Source organism: Thermobia domestica, chromosome 2 (assembly GCF_964235325.1).
Source record: "Thermobia domestica chromosome 2, izTheDome1.hap1.1, whole genome shotgun sequence".
Lineage (NCBI taxonomy): Eukaryota > Metazoa > Arthropoda > Insecta > Zygentoma > Lepismatidae > Thermobia > Thermobia domestica.
Genome location: NC_137455.1, coordinates 70,606,155 through 70,629,191, shown reverse-complemented (window position 1 = coordinate 70,629,191; position 23,037 = coordinate 70,606,155). Strand labels below are relative to the sequence as shown.

The window sequence follows — 23,037 nt, the reverse complement described above, 5'->3', positions numbered from 1 at the left end:
CTGTACCGTGGGCAGAAAGTGCTCATACATGTGCACTATACTTAATAGAATGTTAATTTCATATTAACAAAAGAAGAATGTTTTTAATATATGTAAAATTATTATTATGGGATAGTTGTTGCTATGTAAATGTTTACGGATACCTAGTCAGCAAGTTTGTGTGCTTGACAGTTTGAAGGAAAATATATTATAAAGTATATCAGCTAATAAACCATTTTAGCAACGTTCATCGACGTTATCATTCTAATAGAAAAGGTGAGAATAATGTTATATAATTATTAAAGATAATTTTTACATGCAAACAAATACTACCACTCAATATTTGTATATCACATTTCGACGAACCAGGTTGACGACTACTCTTAGTGAGTCGTTATAAAAATTTTGGTGCCTTCACACCGGGATTAGTTAAAAATTTTGGTTTACCTCACCCGGGAAATACCGCAAATTCACATCCCGAAGCAGAGTAAGGTTGAATTTTCTTTTTGTCATATAGTTAATGAATACAAATTTGACCATATTACGAAGTAGTAGAACAATTATAAGAAAAATGGACAATGAAACAATGGAAAAGGAATCCCATAATAGTGACAATGGTGAACATAATGTAGCACCAGAAATGACATCATCAGAAGATCGAATCTTGCTAGTATTACAGCAGCAATTGATGCAGATGTCTACTGAGTTAAAGCAGACGATGAAGCATAACTCTGAAGAATTAAGTAGACGAATAGAACAGAAGTCTTATGAATCTAACAAACAATACGAGGAATTAAGCAAACGAATGGAACAGAAGTCGGATGAAACAAAACAATTAATTATCCAGACGATGAGCGATATCACCTCGCAGTTCGAGGAAAAATTAAAAGGAATATCGGAGCAATGCCAGAGTAATCACAACCACCTGAGCCAAGAAATCAGTAATATAAAAAAGGATTTAGAAGTCACCGAATCTTCTGTTCAACAACAAAAGATCCAAGTCATCAGTAATGCTAACAACATACGTACAAACACGCAATTGTTAGCTACGTTACAGGAAGAAATTAGAATGCTACAGGTTAAGGATCACACATACTACAATAACCCGTGTGATGGTCGCTTGGAGTTTCCACACTCACCAGAGATGAACCCACCTTCGCCAGTATCTGATGAGGATATCATTTTAGAAGAAAGTCATCCGAAGAGTACAGATGGACGAAACATAGATGGTGTAACGACACATCACGTCATGAATAGGAACTGTCACCCAATGGGTACATGGAATGATAAAAGGAAGGTAAAATTAAGTGTTAAGATGAGTGAAATACGAGCCATGAGTAAATTCAGTGGTAAGTGTAACGAGAATGCTACTTCTTTCTTAGAGAAATTCCAGGATGAGTGTAATATAATGTGTATAGATAGATCACAATATATGAAATTAATCCCTCATGTATTACTCCCACCTTGTTCACTATGGTTTAAAGCAGTACGTGATCACATCAGCACATATGATGAATTCAAAGCGGCATTGATCGCGAATTATGAAAATGACTTTTTGCTGGCAAATAGAGATGCCACCATTAGAAATCAACACTTCAATCCTCGATTGCATAAATCTATTGTAGAGTTTGTTGTAAATACATACAACGAATTAAAGGTCGTTAATCCATTGCAATCGGAATCGAGAATAATAGCATCGATTCGAAATTTGCTTCCATTTAAATTACAACATATCTTATTTTCCACACAGTGTATGAGTTTCAACCATTTATTAATGCTTGTCCAATGCTATGAAACTCAATACCATGCTATGAATCAACAAGCAGGAATGGGTAAAAATAAGAATAATTCAGATCATTTTGTGCCTATTCGGAATTTAAATATCCGAAGTGTGAATAATACGGAACATAACCTAAGCCGAGTATATTCTAGTAATCAAAACGAGCAAAATAGACAAAGTTATGTAGGGAATCCGCCTAACCTAATTAATCGTAGCAATCCATATGTTAGACCATATAATCAAAATAGGTTTAAAAATAGACGGAATGTATGGCGAAATTCCAGGAATACAGCGAACTACGTGGATAGACGTAATGGAAGGACAAGAGATGGCACTTCGCATCAAGATCCAGGTATCGAAGTAATTCCTGTACAGAACAGTAATACGGGACATAATCATGATTGTGCTGTACAATGTACTTTACTGGAACCATACACGAGTATGAATTTAAGCTGATTACCGTTAATGAAATTAGGTTAAACCCATATCAGTTATAGATTCTTGTGAACTTTTACTTTCAATTTTATGAGTTAATGTTGATAATGAAAACGACTCTTATGAATACTTGAAGTACTTAGATATAGTTTTAGATAGACTGGAAAGTTAATTTTCAAATGATTTTAATTCTTTCTTGTTAATGTGAGGAATTATAATTCGATTCATAATTGATTAAAAGGCAAAGGTTATTTATATTAGATTGATTTGTATTGAAAAATTAATTGTCAAAGATTATGTTAAGAATAAGGTCCATTTTTATTAAGCTCATTATTCGACGACTGTTTTTATGAGCTATCCTATATGTTATTCGAACAAGATTCTTCTTTATTATGACATCTTAATGCTACGATGTATACATTAAAATACACCATCTAACTTATTTGTTATTCTATGCGCCCTGAAAGATCAAACATTATTTGTAACATCACCGTTTCAATAATGATTGAAACTATTAATCATGGTAATTTGTGTTTCACCCTCGTTAATTATGTTAATAAGCGTCGACATTTTTAATAATAAAGGATAAATATTAATGTAATAAAAGATAAATGATAATGGAATAAAAGATTTATTGTGAATGTATTTATACTAATGAAAATAAATAATGTTATATATATACGAGGGTTGATCAAAATGTGATGAACATATGCAATGTAAAACCATTATTGTGAACGGACCAGTGGTTCTTGAAGATAAAAGCCAAGCTCGCTTATGACTTTTATATTCAGTCCAATTGTCGGGCGACATTTTATATAACGAAATACTTTGGATAGTTTAATAATTACCTGTACCGTGGGCAGAAAGTGCTCATACATGTGCACTATACTTAATAGAATGTTAATTTCATATTAACAAAAGAAGAATGTTTTTAATATATGTAAAATTATTATTATGGGATAGTTGTTGCTATGTAAATGTTTACGGATACCTAGTCAGCAAGTTTGTGTGCTTGACAGTTTGAAGGAAAATATATTATAAAGTATATCAGCTAATAAACCATTTTAGCAACGTTCATCGACGTTATCATTCTAATAGAAAAGGTGAGAATAATGTTATATAATTATTAAAGATAATTTTTACATGCAAACAAATACTACCACTCAATATTTGTATATCACATTTCGACGAACCAGGTTGACGACTACTCTTAGTGAGTCGTTATAATTTACATACAAATTTAAACTGTTTAGTGGTGTAAAAGATGTTGACTTATTATAGCATTTTTACCACATATTTACTTGCACAGAACGTATGGTAAGTATATAAATTTATACGTACTTTGTAAATACAATAAAATATTAATAAAATGAGAGGATATACATTTTAAAGAATCCTCTGGAGATAGAAGTAATAATATACTGTGATAAAAAGAACGAATTTAACTTTGAAATCATAAAATAGTAATAGAATGCAATTTTCTTTGTAATTGTACATAGATTCCCGGAAAATTCCCATTGTTGGGAATCTTCCCGGGAAAATTCCCAAAAAATATCTTCCCGGGAATTTACACATTACTAATGGTACCACACAAATCAGCACCTTCGTTATTCCTTCACATTTCGTTTCCTCCTATCACAAGCTCAGCGTTATGTGTCGAAGAGCCACAAATATTTAAAGAAAAGGACTACTTTGTCCCATCCACCGAAAAATCATGTGGACATCCATCATGACATAAGACATAAGATAGGATGGCTGAAATTAATAGTGGTATTTTGGACTTTCCCATTTTGAAAGTGGTTTATCTATTTTTTTTTTTTAAAAAAAAAGTAATTTCTTTAAATGAAACTGTTCTTTCATTTCTTTTTCCTAAAAGGCCCTTTTTGCCCTAAAAATAACACTGGTACTATAAAAATTAAACGTTTTACTTTTAAAAAACAATATTAAATGACTTCAAGAAAAGCACTAAAAAGTAGAAAATAATAAAAGCACTAAAATTCAGAAAAAAAATAACAAACCGCTTAAAAGCAGAATATAATTCATTGCTGTTATGTATAAAAAAATTGAAATCTATACCAAAGCAAACAAATTAATATCTAATACAAAATTAGTTTTGGTGACAATATTATGAGGTATTAATTTGTTTCGCTTAGTGCAGACTTCAATTTTTTACAGATAATAGTAACGAATTATTTTCTGCTTCCAAACGTTATTATTATTTTCTGCTTTCAAGTGTTTTTTTTATTTTCTACTTTCTTTAGCGCTTTTATTGAAGTCATTAATATTGTTTATTAAAAAACGATTTTATTTTCTGGTTTTTAGTGCATTTTTCAAGTCGGTTAGGTTTTAATATTTATTTGATTTTTTCCACGTTTTCTTTATCCCAGTAGTTTAGTTAAATACCAAGACTAAAGATGGGGCACTAACTCTTTCTATAAAGTGGGTCAACTTGCGAAACATGCATAACCATATATATATACATCTATATCTATATCTATATCTATATCTATATATCTATATATCTATATATATCTATATCTATCTATATCTATCTATCTATCTATCTATCTATCTATATATATATATATATATATATATATATATATATATATATGTTCGTGTTTATATTCACGTATGATTCCCTAATGCGTAGACTGATATATATATCAGTCTACGCATTAGGGAATCATACGTGAATATAAACACGATATTAACACAACACATCATCTGCTGAGGAGTTTCATGGTATATCTACAAAAGACTGTAATCAGACCCAGATAAAATTTGTTGGAACCTGCGACAATGTCTATTGATTAAAACTAAAAAGAAATAATCGAAACAAGTACATCTATTTTGAAGTTATGCGTGGACATGCACAAAATGAAATCGGTTAATTACAATATTAACACACTGAGTCGTTAATGAGTTTCATAATATATCTCAGAAGATTATTATTGGATTCTTATTAAGTTTACATGGGACATCAAAGAAAGAATACTCTTTCAAACAAAAAAAGAATAATGAGTCATGGTCTAGCTCCGAAGACTATTTATAGATCCGTATGAAGTTTCTATTTTACCAGAATGGAAGAATACTCTTTCAAGGAAAGAATGAACCATGAAAATGGGTGATCAGTGGTATCTATCCATATAAGCGGGACGAATTGAGAGCCTCTTTTTTTATTTTTTATTTATTTATTTTTAGGTATATTAAAAACTAAGTTTCATACACAGGACACCACTAGACCACACTCTTTGAGGGTATAATCAGTGACGACGCCAGAGGAGGGGGCAAGGGAGCGAGCGCCCCCCGGTGGCTATTTCTGCCCCCGTGACTGACATCTAGACTGCCCCCCCCAGACTCCTACAATCATAAAACATTCTACATATAGTATTTTATATCAGTTTCATAACCAATCTCAGTGTCAGATCGTACTATCTATGCATTTACTATGTAGCAGATTAGTCCTCAAGCTTTCTTCTTTGAGCGTCTGTGTATGCACGCATATTTCTGTTTTCTAATTTAGCACCTTTTCCGGTAAATTTTAGTTATAGTTCTTTCTTATGAATTTTAATTATTGTGCCTAGCGAACAATAGCAGATTTGGTCCACTTGTTTTCTTCTCATTGGATCAACTTCGGTTAGAAACAAAAGAAAGGTAAATCCAATTACATAACTTTTTTGTATTTATCAAGATTTGAAGTTTTCAGTTTCATATTTTGTTTTATTTAAAGGGTCTATATTTCTATTTCCTGAAACATTATTCTCGGCTTTCAATATTCAGAGGATGGGCTTATAACAGCTTCATTTGCGATTACCAGGACTTAATTTTTTGAAGGGGATAAAAAGTTGTGTTTTCCCTTCCTGCAAATGATAATAATAATAAATGTTTGGAATTAAATTGATATTTAGCTCCCCCCCCCCTCCCCAAGAAAAGGTGTCGTCAGAGTGCTGATCTTTGGTTAGTGATTGATATGCATTGCTGCTCCCTTACTTATTTTGTTTCAAAGTACTGACGTGACGTTTACCATATTGACTAGAAATATACGAGGAGCTGCTGAAAAATTCGTAGCCCAATCCAGAAGGAGCGCACGCAGAATGGTGAAGTTTTACCTCTTCTACACTTCCCCCGAAAGTCAATATTCATATTTATATCGTCTTTATTGCAGAAACTTCAGAGGTCATCCAAAGCATTACAATCGTCAGATCTTAAAGTTACAGATTAAAATGCATACAGAATATTTACAAAAAAGTAAAAAAAATGAATAAAGATTATTTACAGATATGGATGCAGAAAAGAAAGAAAGAAAAAATATATAAAAATATAACTGTAATTCATAACCTAATATATATGAATTCTCGATTGTAATTCCAATACAATGCAAAGAATAACGATTAAAACACAATACAATAGATAACTACTCGTACTATACATGTCCATTCATTTTTCTCATAGTTCTTCAATTCTATGTTATTTTTCACTTTAACTGCTTTGTAATTTCGTAAAACTCTTCTATATCATATATTGGATTATCTAATAAGAGTGATTTGAGTTTACTTTTACTGTCTTATACAGTGCTCCAGTTTTTGCAGAAAAGAAAAAAAAATCTGCAGACTTCCACGCACTACTCTTCGTAGCACTATCCTTATCAGATCTAAAATCGCGTCCTTTCAAGTGTTATTTAGGTTGGGAAATAAGTACAGGCAATAGTTAGACGGAGCTAAATCTGGGGAATAAGGATGATGATCTAGACATTGTAATCCAAGATTATACAATGCCAAGTGTGTTCGCAGGGGCTTGATGGACAGGTGTATTGTCCTGAAGGAACAGAATTTCTTTCTTTTCATTTTAAGCAGTGTTGAACTTTGAATTTTTCTTTCAGTTTTGTGAGTAATGTAGAGATTCTGGATTAAATATCTGACCATTGCGGAGGTAGTCTATGAGTACGACTCCCTACTTATCCCAGAAGAATGTTGTAGTTTATCAACCTACTTGTGTCTTGAACTTCGTGGGGCGAGGGAGAAATGAGTGCTACTACCCCATTGACTGTTGTTTCGTTTCAGGATCATAGTGGTATAACCATATTTCGTCCATGGTTACTATTCGTGAGCGAAATTATCAGCATTACAGTCAAATTGGAAGAATGCTTCTCTTAATGCCGTCACTCTTTTATTCTCTTGACAGATTTTTTTGGGAACCCATTATGTCGAGAACTTGGACATACCCAAGCCATTCTGAACTATGCTACCGGCGCGTTATAAAGAAATGACCACAATATCTGACACAAGTTTTGCTGAGACGGTAAAAACTATGGAAGGGGGTTGCAGCCAGACTCCAGACTATAATAAGTATATCTTGAGTTTACTATACACTTTAAAAAGTATATAAACGATAGCTTAAATTATTTTTGTCGCTTAAAAACTGGGGTGGCCTAGACTCCCCGGCCCCGGGCTATATCCACCACTGGTTGAAATGCTGCAATTTTAAAGAATAATGTCACAAATAGCATCCATGATTTCGGGAACAGTCACTGCTTTTACTCATCCTGGATGTAAAGCATAATTTGTTGAGAAATCGTCACGTTTAAACTAGCCCACTCACTTCTTCACCACTGCATTTAACGGAGGAGAGTATCGTAGTGTTTCACTGATTTCCTCATTTAATTTACTTCGGTGACTATCCTTGGTGGAACAAAGTGAGGATTTAGGATTTAGATTTCAGGGCTTTTGGCATCTAAGGCCATTTAGCCCATCATGTTTTGAGGGATGACTCCCTCGGCGAGCACACTATCCGGGGAAAGGAAAGGAAGAAAGGATTGAGAAAGGAAGGAAGCAGCCTGGGACCCCTCGGACCTATAACTTAGGTACCACTCCGGCATTTGCCTAGTGGCAACGAGGAAAACTCAGGAAAACCTCATTCAGGGTGACTGGCCTGAAAAAGCGTTTTACGCTTTTTCGACAAAAACGTTATAACAGTTGTGATCTGGATGTTCGTGAAATTCGCTGTTTGGGGCACACATAATCACTTCAGAGGCCTGAGAAAGCAATAAGAATTTTATTATTAATATGAAAATTTGTATTTGTATATACAGATATATGTTTTTCAAAACTACAATTTCATCTTTGTACTTATATATATCATATAGTACTAGAAAAATGTGTTACTCGTAGCATACGCGAAAGTAATTCAATTTATGTTAAGGTTTCAAAAGTTGCATTGAAAAATATTTCATGTGCAAACGTTACTTATTTGTTAGTTACAAATTTTACTTGAAATAAGTTTATCATATAGGTCTAATATAAAAACAACAACGAAATACACAATGTAATGTAAAATAAGTCAAGCATAATAAATGTAATTTTTGGTGTGGAAAATAGCCGCCTCCCCCGAAAATGTATCTGCCCCTCCTTTGCCCCCCTAAGAACTTAAAGCTGGCGTTGTCACTGGGTATAATGATCACCGTAATTCTGCTCTTACTGACCCCTCAACAAACTTCCAAAATAGAAAATACTGTGTACTTTATTATGTGTGTTGTAAGATAGCCGGGCGTTCATATTATGTCATTACATCAAAATAACAATTCACTTTAGTGGTAGAATATTTTTCTTCTGCTTGGAAAACATTTATATTAGTTTTGTCTATACTCTTAAGCAGGCAAAAGAGTAACAACAGAGTTTCTTGTAATATTTCATTTCCAAGGTACGTACATGTAAATTTAGTTTTCAGATAACCTAAAATATATACGAAAATAAAATTTTGTCAGAATCCAGTTTCAGAAAAATATATATATTACTGAATAAGTTTCTCTTTAAAAGATCATGTCGTCTTGCTAATGTCTTTTTGGTGTTTATCTTAGTAAAGTAGTAAAGTTAGTCCATCGTTCAGCCAACATTTCTTGGTTGATATCCAATCGGTAAACTGGATACGCAATACCTTCAGTCATTACTTATATTCTACACTAGTTGAATATACCCATGCTTCGAACGGGGGCTATATTTGGAAGTCAACGCCTGTGGGAGTATCACCATTGGTCACAGCGACCGCGAAAACTATGGATTTGATACTAATATCGGTCATTTTGGCCTATTTTTACGTTCCCTCCGTCCCACTGACTCCCGGCCCGCATCCAATTGTAACTAAATTTGCAATCGTCGCCACCATTGATTTCAGCGACCGCGAAAACTATGAATTCGACACTAATATCTGTCATTTTCTACTACTTTTACATGTCCCGGTAAACCCCCCTGGTTTGAATTTGGACAAAAACGTTTAACTCTGGTCTGGAGCCTGGACCAAGGTATTCGTGACTAAAATTTGGTAACTCTCGGTCAATTAGTCTGGTTCCCAAGCCGGTTCCGGTAAACGCCCCCCTGAGACCCCTCTGGGTTGAAATTTAAAAAAAGGGCTTCGTCTTGATCTGGGGCCTGGGCCAAGGTACCCCTGACCAAAATTTGGTAACTCTCGGTCCACTTGTCTGGTCCCCAGGCCACACACAGACAGACAAACACACAAACAAACTCTATTTTATTTATATTAGATTACGGATCGCTGAAAATAATCCACCACCACAATACTAGTTCAACGTAACCGTACTTCCTGTTGGTAGCAAGCAGGCTCCAACAATCCTTTATTAGTTTCAGACACCACTCATTAACAATGACTTAAAACAACTTTAAACGAATGTTTCCATCACTTCGCAACTTCAACTGCCTAACGTACATAATTCAGACTATTAGATTAACAGATGAAAGTAGATTAAGCTTGAATTTCACGAAGAGATAAATCTTTTGTCTTGTCTTCTTCACCATTGGTGTTTCAATAGGAGCATCAGCTATATAAGCCAAGTATGCTAAAAATGTGTACGAGTATATTTTAAATTATTTGTTCAGAAATTGTATTATTGGTGTTGAAATTGTAAAGAAATTTACAAATGGCGGAAGTCGCTATTTGCATTTGTTGGCCGACTTTCCAGTCGAATTGCCTTATATATATATATATATATATATATATATATATAGTTAACAAAATGTATTATAATAAAAATTGTCATTGTGCAAATTCAAGTTCATAAAAACAGTTTGTCGAAGTCAGTGAAATAAATGTATAGTCACAATAGGGTGTAATAATAGTCTAAATAAGGTATGATTGTAGTCAAGATTGTGAAGGAGTTCCAACGGGAAGATGAGGGCCAGTTACCCACTTAGTTAGGGTGTAAACATTGGTAAAAGTGAAAAATAAATAGAATAAAGGCGTGTAAAATAATTGTAGATGGATGTAGGTGTTTTCATGAGTATTTGTAGATGTGTAAAATAAGTGTACGTTTAAAAATTTCACTTTAACCACTCCATCTTCTGCATCTCACTTTCAGAGATGTTGAGACTATCACATGCACCGCGTAACTCCCCGATAAATCTCTACCGTCACAGACTATTCACTGTCCGGCGTATAATCGAAGTCGAAACTATCGATATCAAGCACAACTATACAAAAGAATCTACTTACTTTATGAATTTATTCAAAATATGTAAGTAAGAAACTACAACGTATACTTCCTAATCTAAAATGAAACATTAAAACTATTAAGTAGAAGAAATAAATAAAGCAAAGAGAAATAACGCAAATACAAAATAGGGCCTCATTCCCTTCGCTCTCTTCCTCACTTGAGTACTAATAATGTGCAAACTGTTTATGTTTATGTTTAACATGGTAGATAAATGAAAAATGAGTTAATTTATCTATAAACGATGATAATTAATAAATAGCAGAAAGTAAAACACTAAGACACGTAAGTTAGGATATACGATACTCAAACAAAAGAGGATACAAGAATAAACCGATAATTACTGAATAGAGTATTCAAGATGAAACATATCTGTAACGAATACTGTTCGTTACAACTAGCACTCTAATTGAGTGTTATTGCTGTAGGCTAATGATTGTTCAGTTGACGACGTAATAAAAGTTTTAATAACTCTTTAACGAATGTGCTTTCCATTATGATCAGTCCAAACAGACATTATCAAGACGACATAATCTCTTAACGAGGAACTTATTCAATAATGTATGTTTTTTTTTTTTTTTTAAGTTGGCTTGTGAAACTGACAGTGCCTCTGGTCAGAAATGTATTTTTGTATACTTTTTATGCACTGTATGTTACCTGAAAACTAAATTGACACGTTGGTACCTTTGGAAGTGAAATATTACAAGAAATTATGTTGTTACTCTTTTGCCTGTTTAAGAATATAGAGAAAAATAACATAAATGTTTTCCATGCAGAAGAAAAAAAAATATTCTACCATTAAAATGAGTAGTTATTTAAGACAAGATAACAAAAGAGAAGTGTAAACGAAAGAGATAAACACATCCATTTTATGTAACGACATAATAATATGAACGCCCAGTTATATTACAACACGCATATTGAAGGTCAAAGTACACAGTATTTTCTATTTTCTTTGTCTACTCTTAATTATTAATATTCTAATTCCATTGAACTCTTCCAAAACATAAAATCAGAAAAATGCCTAATTTATATTTAAGGTGTCTGAATATTTCTTTTTAAATAGTTACAAGCCAAATATGACGTAAACAGTATTTTTAATTCACATTGTTATGATTCTTCTTGTTATGGAGTCTAAATTGGTTTCTGGAACCATAGAAATAGCTGGATGGAAACATAAAATTGATTAATACGACAGCCCCGTGAAGCACAAGAAGTGCCGGGTATGCAATCCACTAATACTAGGCAGAGGCCAGCTAGAGAAGAAGGTTGGTATGACGTGAGTGTATGCAATCGAAAGGTGCATAGTCGTCGAATGCGGAGGTCCTTTAAGCACGTTTTGGCATTTGATCACGGACGAATAGTGGCGTGTCGCGAGTATGGTTTATCATTCCGTTACACTAATGCCCAAATAGAATGTATTGCCTGCACAGTGCAGCGCATATGGACTCAATAGCTCCACGAAGAAGCTATACAGTTAAAGTTCGATCCCAATGTCCGCACCGTACTATGCACCGTGGAAAAAGGCGACTTTTTGGTATGGCTTTGGAGGATCAGACAATGACATGTCACACACTCGCACAAGTGTTGCAAACTCTTGCAAAGAGCCAGAGTCCCCACGAACAATATCTGGTCGTCTCGTAGAGCAGGGCATATTTGCACAATGCCATTTTTCAGTTTCCGCTGACTGCATAGTATAGGGTATGATAGATTATAATGGTATTGTGAACATCATGCTGTAGAGACGAATGACAGGACATCTCGTTTTCAAACAATCCCGCTTGTCTTTAAAGTCATAATGGCTGGATCTACAATCTGGTGCTACCGTGGCACTAAACTTGGTGAAGGGGCCGCGGTGGCTCAGTGGTAGAGCGTTCACCTCTGGTGCTTGGAGTTCCGGGTTCGATTCCGGTCCCCACCAAGAAAACTTTGTGGTGGACAAACACCGTGTGCATGGGTTTCCTCCCATTTTCTTCATTCCACCATTTCATTCATTACTTATCATCACCGTCTTTTTATCCTAATCGTGAAACTCAAAGATTTCATTTCATTTTTTTAAAACTGGGTGAAGTCAGTATTTAGTTAGCTTACAGCGAGTGTTGTGCTGTCAAGTGCTGCTGAATTTTGTGCCCGTTCGAGCCCATCCTACACTTTGAGGGACATTTGAATATCCAATAGTACATTGATGAAGTGTTGAACCCGATTTGATTTTTTTTATTTTATTATTATTATTATTATTATTATTATTATTATTATTATTATTATTATTTTATTATTATTATTAGTAGTAGTAGTATTAGTATTTTAGTGTAGGTCCTGTCGGAGCTACATTCAAGTCGGAGAACGTGCGCTTTCACATTGCATATACTCTTTTTCCACTTCGAGGCTGGACACAATATTCCGACGCGTTCCCCGTTCTCTCTCCGCTTGAATACGTTTAGTCGATTTGCACAATGCCTTTCACACTTGCACACTCGGCCGCCCTTTATCAAGCGTCGCACAGAGCTGTTTGCTAGCAGTAGCATTAGATTTCGTCTGGAAATTGTGGTTCTGCTGTAATGTTTCCTTTTTGGTGTAGCATTCTTAATGGCAATCAGTGTAACAACAAACCGTATTGTTTAGAAGTGCACCGTAGTTTCACAATCTGAAACAAAACTCACTTTGTTGAGAGTACTGTAGATAGGAGTCTGGGTGCAAAGTATATAGGAAGTTAGCCAACATCAGAAATGAAGAACTATCAGAGAGTTAGTCAGCATAAAACAATTGACAGGTGTTAGAATGAAATGTTAAATTATTAATAAATGTACGTGTATTGTTTACCTACGCTTCTTTCTAGTATACTTTTTACTTCCCATTTTGAAGTCAATAACACACTTGATTGAGAAAACATTTCTGGAGTTTGAATATAATTTCGGAGCTTATTCGTCCAATTTTGAGCCATCTACTCACTATAGTAGAGCTAAAAGCAGGCACTGAGGAATTTATTTCAGGGGGTCCAAAGCTTCCCGTGGCGAACCAAATTCATTATGGTTATAAATTATTATAAATTATACAAATTATAAATATTTATATTTTACAAATTACAAATTATATTAAAATTTGTAAAATAACACATAAACTTAATTTACAGAAAAATTGAGATTTCTGAGGGAAGACTTCAGAACTCGCCCTAAACGAACGTTCTGACTAGAAGTACTGGAAGTGGAAAACACTTTGAATCAATACTGCACATATTGTTACAAACCAGATACTAAACAAACCAACAGTTACGAAGAAAACGGATTTTTGTGTAACAATCGTCTAATTAATATTATATCCAACTGTCCGGAATCAACAGTTACAATTACTAAGAATACATTATCCTCTATTTTTGTTTGTATTTGTGTTAATCTGAAGTTTTCACTAGGTTTACATATTCTGTTTTGTCTACCAGTTCTACCGGGTCAAACAGTCCAAACGGGTTGAGCGGTCTAAGTGGTTTCAACCAGTTAAAACAGATCAAACGATCCATAGGATCTAACCGGTCATAGGTCCTATCGGGCCAACTTATTTCATATGGGTAAAAATGCAATATCAATCCAACGGACGAGGATGCGAGCGAGAGGGAAACCCACATCGATTCAATTTTCCGAGCACTAGTATGTATCGTCATGTTGAGGTAAGTACATATTTTAATATTGATTCTAATTTATTTTATTATTTTATTGATGTACATCTGATCAACTCTGTGGTATTTCTGATAATTATTCTGTGATATTTCTGGAAAAATAAAGATGGTACTCTAGAACACAGTGGTTGAGTACTCTAGAACACAGAAGGTTTTCGGTTTACAGTACTGCAAATGGTGGCATAATTATTATAGTGATTATAATATGTTATTATACTATACTTCATTAATTTACTGAAATTCAGAAGTGTATAATGCACCAATGAAAAATGGGGAAGAAAAGTCAAGTTTGAGCTTTCGACTGTGTGGTTGGAAAAAGGGAACATAAATAAACGTTTTGCACCTGTTTAGGATACCCGAGTTGACTCGAGTAAGCACATTTTAGTCAGCGGTAAATCATCAGCGTTGAGTCGTGGCAATTCAAAAATATGCGAGTTCAGTAAGTAAGAACCCGAGTATAGTTTCTACAAACATACTGCTTCAGCTTTGAATTCACAGACTACACTCAGCTGTTGAACAGTGAAAACTCTATGTCAATATCAAAATCTAGTAACCGAAATATTAGGAATTGTATTTTTGATTACACCATAAATATAGACACTCTTTTGGATGTGGACTTTTGTGCCCATGCTAGAAGGAGAAGTTTTTTTCTCTTTTTTCAGAAAACGACTATATATGTATTTTAATAAACAATCTAACGGGCGTTCCGCAAGAAAGCGTGATGGTTTCTCCATGGGTTAAGGGAAAATCCTAGTACAGTTTCTACAAAAAGTTTACTTCAATTTTGAATTTTTTTTTTTTTTTTTTTTTTGGCAGCTTAAAGAGTGCACAGAACTGTGTCGAACAGTGAAAACTCTGTGCTATTACCTAAAACAGTACCCGAGATGTTAGGAATTACATTTTTGATAACGTCTGTGATATGATATTCTTCTTATCCCCAGTATGTAATATTCTTCTTATCTCCAGAATATGTCAAGATTTCCATTACTCTTTACACAGAAAGCAAAGTCATCACAATGCAAGGAAACCAAATAAAAAATAAAGAACATTCCTAAGCTCATTTGAATCATTTTCTCACTCCTCGATCTTCCTCTTTTCCTTTAGTTCATACAAGGGAGAAAGAAACAGAGATAACAGTTCTGAAACTAAAATTAAATTATAATTAAAAGTACGAAAACCACTCAAATAACCTTTATTATACAGAAAGGTGAATACAAATGACCCGAATGAGGAAGAACCTTGGAAATTCTTACATAACGTCTACCCAAAATTCAATTCATAAATCAAATACTCATCATGTTTTCTGTTAACAAAAACCTCCTTATTAAAAATAAATGAATAAGAATCTTCTTGTTTAATAGATGACCTATAGATGAGAATTTTTGCTCTATTTCCCCTTCTTCACATTGAGAAAGGACTTTCTATGAAAAACTTTATCCTAGTTTTCAAAAATATAGGAAATTAGCTCCTAGTCTAAATTCTCTAGTTTGTATTTATTTTGAATAAAAGAATCATCTAAAGTTTTAGATGATTTATTTACTTTTCCATGATATTTTTCCACTCTGATTTTTAGATGAGCAATGTACCATATTTGTTGTTATGTTAGGTTGCTCATTAATTAATTGATTAGAATTTAATATCCCTTTCTAGCAATATTTTTATTTAAAAGGAAACTTTAAAATTCAATATAAAATAATATATAAATTGAGTTACGTACTTCCCCTTTCGGAAATCAATATTATACACAGCAGTATTCTTCTTTCTTTCCTAAACTATAGGCTGGTAAACAACAAGGACATTTTAAAACTTTTGTCTCCCTTCGGAGAGCTGTTCTATACTTTCATAAGGTCTCTTCTTCGTAACTGCATATAGATATTCTACCCTTGGTCTTCCTCTTCCTGGTTTTCCTTCCGCCTTTCCCGCTATCAACACTGTGATCCAATCGGAGTGCCGAATAAGATGGCCAAGAATACTGTTTCTTCTTTTTCCTATTATCTTCATGATCTGTGGTCCTTCATTAGCGTCCTTTAGTACGTCTCCATTCCTCTTCCCTTCGGTCCATGATATGCGCAGCATTCTGCACCAACATCACATTTCAAACGCTTCCTGCTTGGATATTTCAGCTTTTCTCAATGTCCGCGTCTGATTCGTAAAGTGCCACGCTTCATACCAGAGTCTTAATAAACCGTTTTCGAATTTTATCTTTCGACTAATCGATTATAGTTGGTTAACCAGAGTGTAGTGTCACTTTCAGCAGCAGGCCTCTTCGAGACATTTACCCTCAACTCAACGTAGAATCACTTGAACTCCTACTGAGACTACACCTTGATGCTTCACACTGGAAAGGATAATAACGAAGGAACTTAACACGCTGTTTCAGTTAAGGTATTTTACATCGACAATTCATATATTGTTTCCTAATCGAATTTGAAAAGAAGGGAAATTTTGGTAACGTTGTTCAAGGGAATGTTTTTAGTGTCCAGGTTAGGATAAGAGCAAAAAGAAAAAATGACGTTATTCCAACATTAGAACACTTGAACACATGATTAACAACTGTTCACCCAAACCATTCGATTATCTCGAGCGCTACTTGAAATCTGTTTTGTGTAGAGTGGTTTCCTATGCCACACTAGGTTTAGTTTATAGTCAGACACGACTGAGTTTTCGGGTAATACTTGGACGAAGAAAATTAATTAATTTAACTAAATATAATATCTTCATAGGGACTTAGTGACTCGTCTAGACTCACGTGAAAGGATTTTAATAACTATATGTTTTTGTAAATTAAAGGTAGTGATTGGCGTAGGTGAGTGGTTAACGTATTGGAGTTTCAAGCATAAAATCCGAGTTTGAACCCGGCAAGTTCGAACATTTTACCATATTTTAATTTCAATTTCAATCCATGCACAGTGTGGTAAGCAAGATTGTTTCCTCTGAAGTAGTAAAGCGATGTTGGAATGATGAGAATGACGGGCAATTGGAGTGAAGCATAAATTGAGACAATCATTTAGAACTTATTTCCATCAATTGCTCAAGAATTGATATTAACTCATGGATCAGCAGTATTTTTCTTTATTTATTTTCCTCATATAATTTGTAATGAAAGAAGTTACAATCTTTTGATATATGATACTCATTGTACAAAACGCTTCAAACAATAGAGATTAATCTTAAAGTGGATATTGTTTTGTAAATGATTGTTTCAGTACTCCATAGGCCAACGAACTGCTTGGTAAAACACGTGTAAGTGAGTTGCATATGTTCAGCTTCGCCATACTACTGGTCAAGGTTTCAAATGTCTTTGTCGCTGACTGTTCCACCTTATTATAACCACTGTATGAAAAGTAGTCGATCATTATTACATCGATTAACTATCGTACAAATAAAGAATATGGAGGCCGCCATAAAGTGACTATAAATATAAAATTTTTATCTCACAACTATATTATGGCAGTAGGTAAAACCCTTTTTTACTATGTATATTTTTCTTTTATACAACACTGTTTACATCTCTGCCTGGCGAGCATTTGTCTACTTTTGCGTCAATAAATATATTAATAAAAATTGTCTTTACCTTCAAATATTCATATTACGGACGTCATGGTTCAGTTATTTACTTATTTACAAAGCATTCAATTTACGTATTTATATTTACATTTTTTAAAAATATAAAGCTTCCAAACCGGTATAATACAATGTAAATAGGTAGTCATGTTGTTTTATTTATAAAGATAAGTTAGTAATGTTTGTAACGAACACATACCAGGTAAACAAACTGATATGATTATGACAAGGAAAACAAATTTACCAATCAAAAACAAAGTTAGTATGTAAGAATCAAAATCTAAACTAAACAAAAGGATTTTTGTATCGTCAAAACAAATCTTCCAGAGTATGGATGGAAAGAAAAAAAGCAATAAAAACTGGAAAGAAGTAATTGAAAAATCAATGAATGAGAATGTTTAGAAGAGGAAAAAGAAACTAGCTAACAAGTGTCTGCAAAACGTAGTAGAAACTTCTTGAAGCTTTCAAGGAGAAATATCAAGAACTAGTTACTAAAATACAGAAGTAAGTAACCTTTTAATCTTCCAAACTTTGCTATGCATCGGTATTGGAAGTCTTATAGAACCGTTTGCTAACCTATCGTGGTTATACCGGCAAGTGGGTAAGTAAAATTGGTGAGTGATAGCACGAAATGTTTTATTTACAATGGTTCAGTGTCCCGAGAGTTCAGTGTCCCTGTTCCTCTATTCAAACCGAATATGATAGAAACAAATCATTTTCCGTTTTATTTTTGATCACCATAGACGATAGTGGACAGCAAGAAGTGGTATTTTGTGATGGAAAACAGCGTTCTAAGAACACATTAGGTTTTAGTTTTAGCATTGCTTCTCTATGAAAACTAAAAATGCTTTAAAAAAACCTACTCGTTAAGAGATAACGAGAAATCGCTTTTTAATATGAATTTAGAGCCCCCAGAATAGGTTCCACATCCACCTGTATCTTTCTATTCAAACCGAAAATGGTAGAAGTCAATGATTTTTCCATCTCAATACTAAAACTAATTAACTTATGGCCTATGGAACGCGGAGGTTCAATGCGGAGTTCGCAAAAGCCCTCCAATGACTTTTGTTCTTAGCCAACTAGATCCAGTTTCTAATTTCTGTTCTTATTTCTGCGAGATCTATCTTAATATTTTCCTCTCATCTTTGCCTAAGTCTTCTTAATGATCGTTTTCTGATTAGATTTCTAGTTAAAATGTTGCAAGTGTTCGTATTTTCTTTCATTTTGGCTACATGATTTGCCCACTTAAGCCTCCTAGATTTAATGACCCTAACAACATTCGCTAAACAGTATAAATTATGTAGTTCTTCGTTATGAAGTTTCCGCCATTCCCTTCCCGTTCCTCTTACTTGTTAGCTCCGAATATTCGTCAAAGGATCTTGTTCTCAAATACTTTCGATTTATGTTCTTTTCTCAGAGTAAGCGACCATGTTTCGCAACCATATATCACAACAGGCATGATTATCGTTTTATATATTTTAAGCTTCAAACTTCTCGACAGGATTCGCGATGACAATATATTTTGAAATAAATAATAGCACGAATTCAATGTTTTTGGTCAACATTTCATTTATTCGTGAATATGATTTTGTTCTGTTGATGTTGATTCTAGATATTTGAAAGTATCCACTTTATGAAAAGTATGATTTTGTATTTTAAAATATCCATAATTTGCTTAATACTTGTGGCTAATAAAACAGAAATGATGAGAACGAGATATGTATATTGCGACATGAACTCAGTGATGAAAATTTTCCGATTCATAAAAACATACTTCACTTATTCCTACATCGTTGTATAGCCGTAATGTGAGGTGACAATTTTCTTCTATACTTTTCCGGAAAATTTTTCGTTATTAACAAATATCAGTGATCAAGTAACAATTCCTCAGTATTCATAAATTGATTAAATTAATATATAGAAATGTTAAAAACTGAAAGATTGTTTAAAGAATCTGAAAATTTTCATGACTCACACAATTTTCAGTACTATGTAAGAACAAGTGAAACATTTTTTCATGAATCGAAGAATTGTCTGTCCTGTACAGTGATGAAAATTTTCCGGAAAATTTTGAAAGGGAAAATTTTCCGATTCATAAAAACATACACCACGTATTCCTACATCGTTGTTTAGCCGTGATGTGAGATGAAAATTTTTCTTCTATATTTTCCCGGAAAATTTTCCGTCAATAAATATCAGTGATCAAGTAACAGTTCCTCAGTATTCATAAAATTGATCGAAATCATGTATAGAAATGTTAAAAAGTGAAAGATCGTTTAAATAACCTGAAAATTTTCATGGCTCACAATTTTCAGTACTATGTAGGAACAAGTGAAACAACTTTTCATGAATCGAAGAATTGTCTGTCCAGTACAGTGATGAAAATTTCCCGGAAAATTTTGAAACAGAAAATTTTCTGATTCATAAAAACTAAAAGATTTTATTTAATTTCATATTTTCGTTGTAAATTCATTAACACTAAATATTGAATTATACTATTCAATATACTATTAAATTTACTATTAAATTTTGAGTATGTCGTGATAAAAATCATGAATAATTACCGCATATGAATTAACAAAAATTATTATCTTTCAGGAAGCTGACGATGTTAGAAAAAATATTCCTATTGGCAATGGCAATCATTTCAGTAGGAACTTTATTTACAACCAAGAAACATGCGACATTTTGCAAATTTGATTACTTTTTGCATCCAATCATTGAAAACAAATCTCAAGGCAATAAATGTGTCGTAATAACCGAATCAGCAAGCGAATATTTTGATATAAAAATGGTTTATTCAGAAATATCTGTAATTTATCTACAGCATTGGCTTACATCATATAAATTTACAGAGCACGTATTTTTAAGCGCTATGAATCAAGAATGTGATATATTTATTCTTGGAAGCAAAAACATATCTGAAGTATTTTCAGTAATTTACTCCGCTACGAAAAAGACGTCTTTCAGAAAGAATAGGAAGTTCATAGCGTTTTCTCGAAACAAAGAGGAGTTTGACATCTCGATTTTTCAACAACCATTCATGAAATTATTTCCCTATGTTTATATTATTGTGCCTCCTATAACAGCCAATGAATCAACAGATTGCTATTTTCATATTCTTACTAACTCTCTTGGTGACAACATGGAAACAGATGACTTTGAGAGTATTTCAGTCAAGATGGATGATGGTGTTAAATTAACAAAGTTTCTGAACCGAGATAAGTTATTAAACCTGAGAGGTATATCATTAAATCTTATCATGATGCCGTACAGCCCTTTTACATTGGTCCTGCCTGACGGATCGTACGAGGGAATAGATAATAGACTATTAACTGAGTTTGCCAACATGTACAATTTTACTTGGAATGTTCACTTTCAGAATCTGGTGTTTGGTGGATCAAGAGATAACGAATCTTCTCCGACCCTACTCGGAAAGATCCAAAGTTTCAAATTTATCGCAGGTATTCCAGGTCTTTATCTAGCTGTAGGGTCAAATGAAAATTTCGATTTGAGTATTCCATATTCTCAAACTCACGTAACGTTTCTTACTCCGAAACCTAAACGTATCGATGATTTGTGGCAGGTGTTTGCACCTTTTGAGTTCTTGTTATGGTTGGGGGTACTCGTATTCGTTATTTGCATTTCATTTATATTGCATTTGTTTGCTAAATTGCAAATGTTCCTGATCAAAACACGAAAAAATATATATAGTAATTATTATTACTCATTGTTACAATCTGTTCGAATCATTGTAGGATCCGGGGTACAAGTTGGAAATGAAGATGTAATGCAACATTTGTTAGTATGGATCAATTTTGTCGCTATGCTTCTAATTACAGCATACAATTGCAATTTAGTATCGTTTTTGACATTTCCAGCTTACGAGAGACCGATTAACACACTTCCTCAATTTGTAGAATCTCAACTGAAATGGGGAATAGTTGATCCGACGTTTATTGAAATAATTCAAAGACGTTCGGATCCCAATATTAAAAAAGTAAGCCAACGATACAAACTATTTGACGATATTGAGAAACTAAATGTATTAGCTAGAAAACGTAAAATAGCTATTTTAGCAGAAAAAATGTTATCAGGACAGATAGGAGGTATAGATTTTCTGGAATCACAAACATTAAAAGAATTATATTTGATGAAGGAAAACGTCCTAAAATTTTACTTAGTTTATGCCTTTAAGAAAGGATCGCCACTTATAGAAAAGTATGATGTATTTCTGCGTATAATTCGTGACTCCGGAATTATCACTCACTGGGAGGAAGAAGTTGTGAGTAAATTTAGCAGAAAAGAATTTAAACTTCCATTATCATATCAAAAGGAAGAAGAATCGTTACGACCTCTGGCAATGGCAGACATGGATGGCGCTTTTCTAATTCTCGTATTAGGAATTTCCTTTTCAATTCTAGCTTTCTTTTTCGAAATTCTCCCATCAAGAAAACTAACAAAAGTAAACAAGCTTAAATAAAAATAAAATATCAAAATAATATCACAGCATTCACGTAAGAAACAATAAATGCAAAATATGTACTAACTAATGTGTTGTAAAATCTTTTCGTTTTCAAATATAATTAACAAAGTTCTTTAGTTTGCAGCAATTTACACTGAGTCAATATATTTGTCAATGCTTAACATCTAATTTGCAATGATGGCTAGATAAAAAGGATAACCTTTTTTAAAAAAAATATGTAGAATTTACATCGATAGAGTAGAAGTATAGCTTGACATCAGTGACTTGTATCTGAATTTGCAAGAAGTTATAAAGTAACACAAGTCTGTGTGGACATCTATTTACAACAGTTGATCAAGACTAGATCATTTCTAGCTATTGCCTGCATTGGGCCATATTGCAGTTTGTTACTGAATATTTAGCTATAATGTTAATTGACCCAGTGATCAAATAATTCTTGTTGATCTATAGTACGTGCATCACTGTTAGCTTTAATGTATCTGAGTCACAGTTAGCTCTAATGTATCTGAGTCACTGTTAGCTTTAATGTGTCTGAGTCACTATTAAGAGAGTGTCTGTCTCAGTTAGCAGACAAACGACCACATATACAATATTCTACTTGACGGTGTATTTTTACATTAACAGTA

At 33.5% G+C, this 23,037-nt stretch overlaps 1 protein-coding gene across 1 annotated transcript; it reads left to right on the top strand.

Moving 5' to 3' along the window:
• Positions 1-20,800: 20,800 nt before the first annotated feature.
• On the top strand, positions 20,801-22,408 carry LOC145679069 (glutamate receptor ionotropic, kainate glr-3-like). The gene has a single exon (XM_081749666.1). It carries the CDS (start codon positions 20,801-20,803, stop codon positions 22,406-22,408), a length of 1,608 nt encoding a protein of 535 aa, XP_081605792.1.
• The last annotated feature ends 629 nt before the right edge of the window (positions 22,409-23,037 follow it).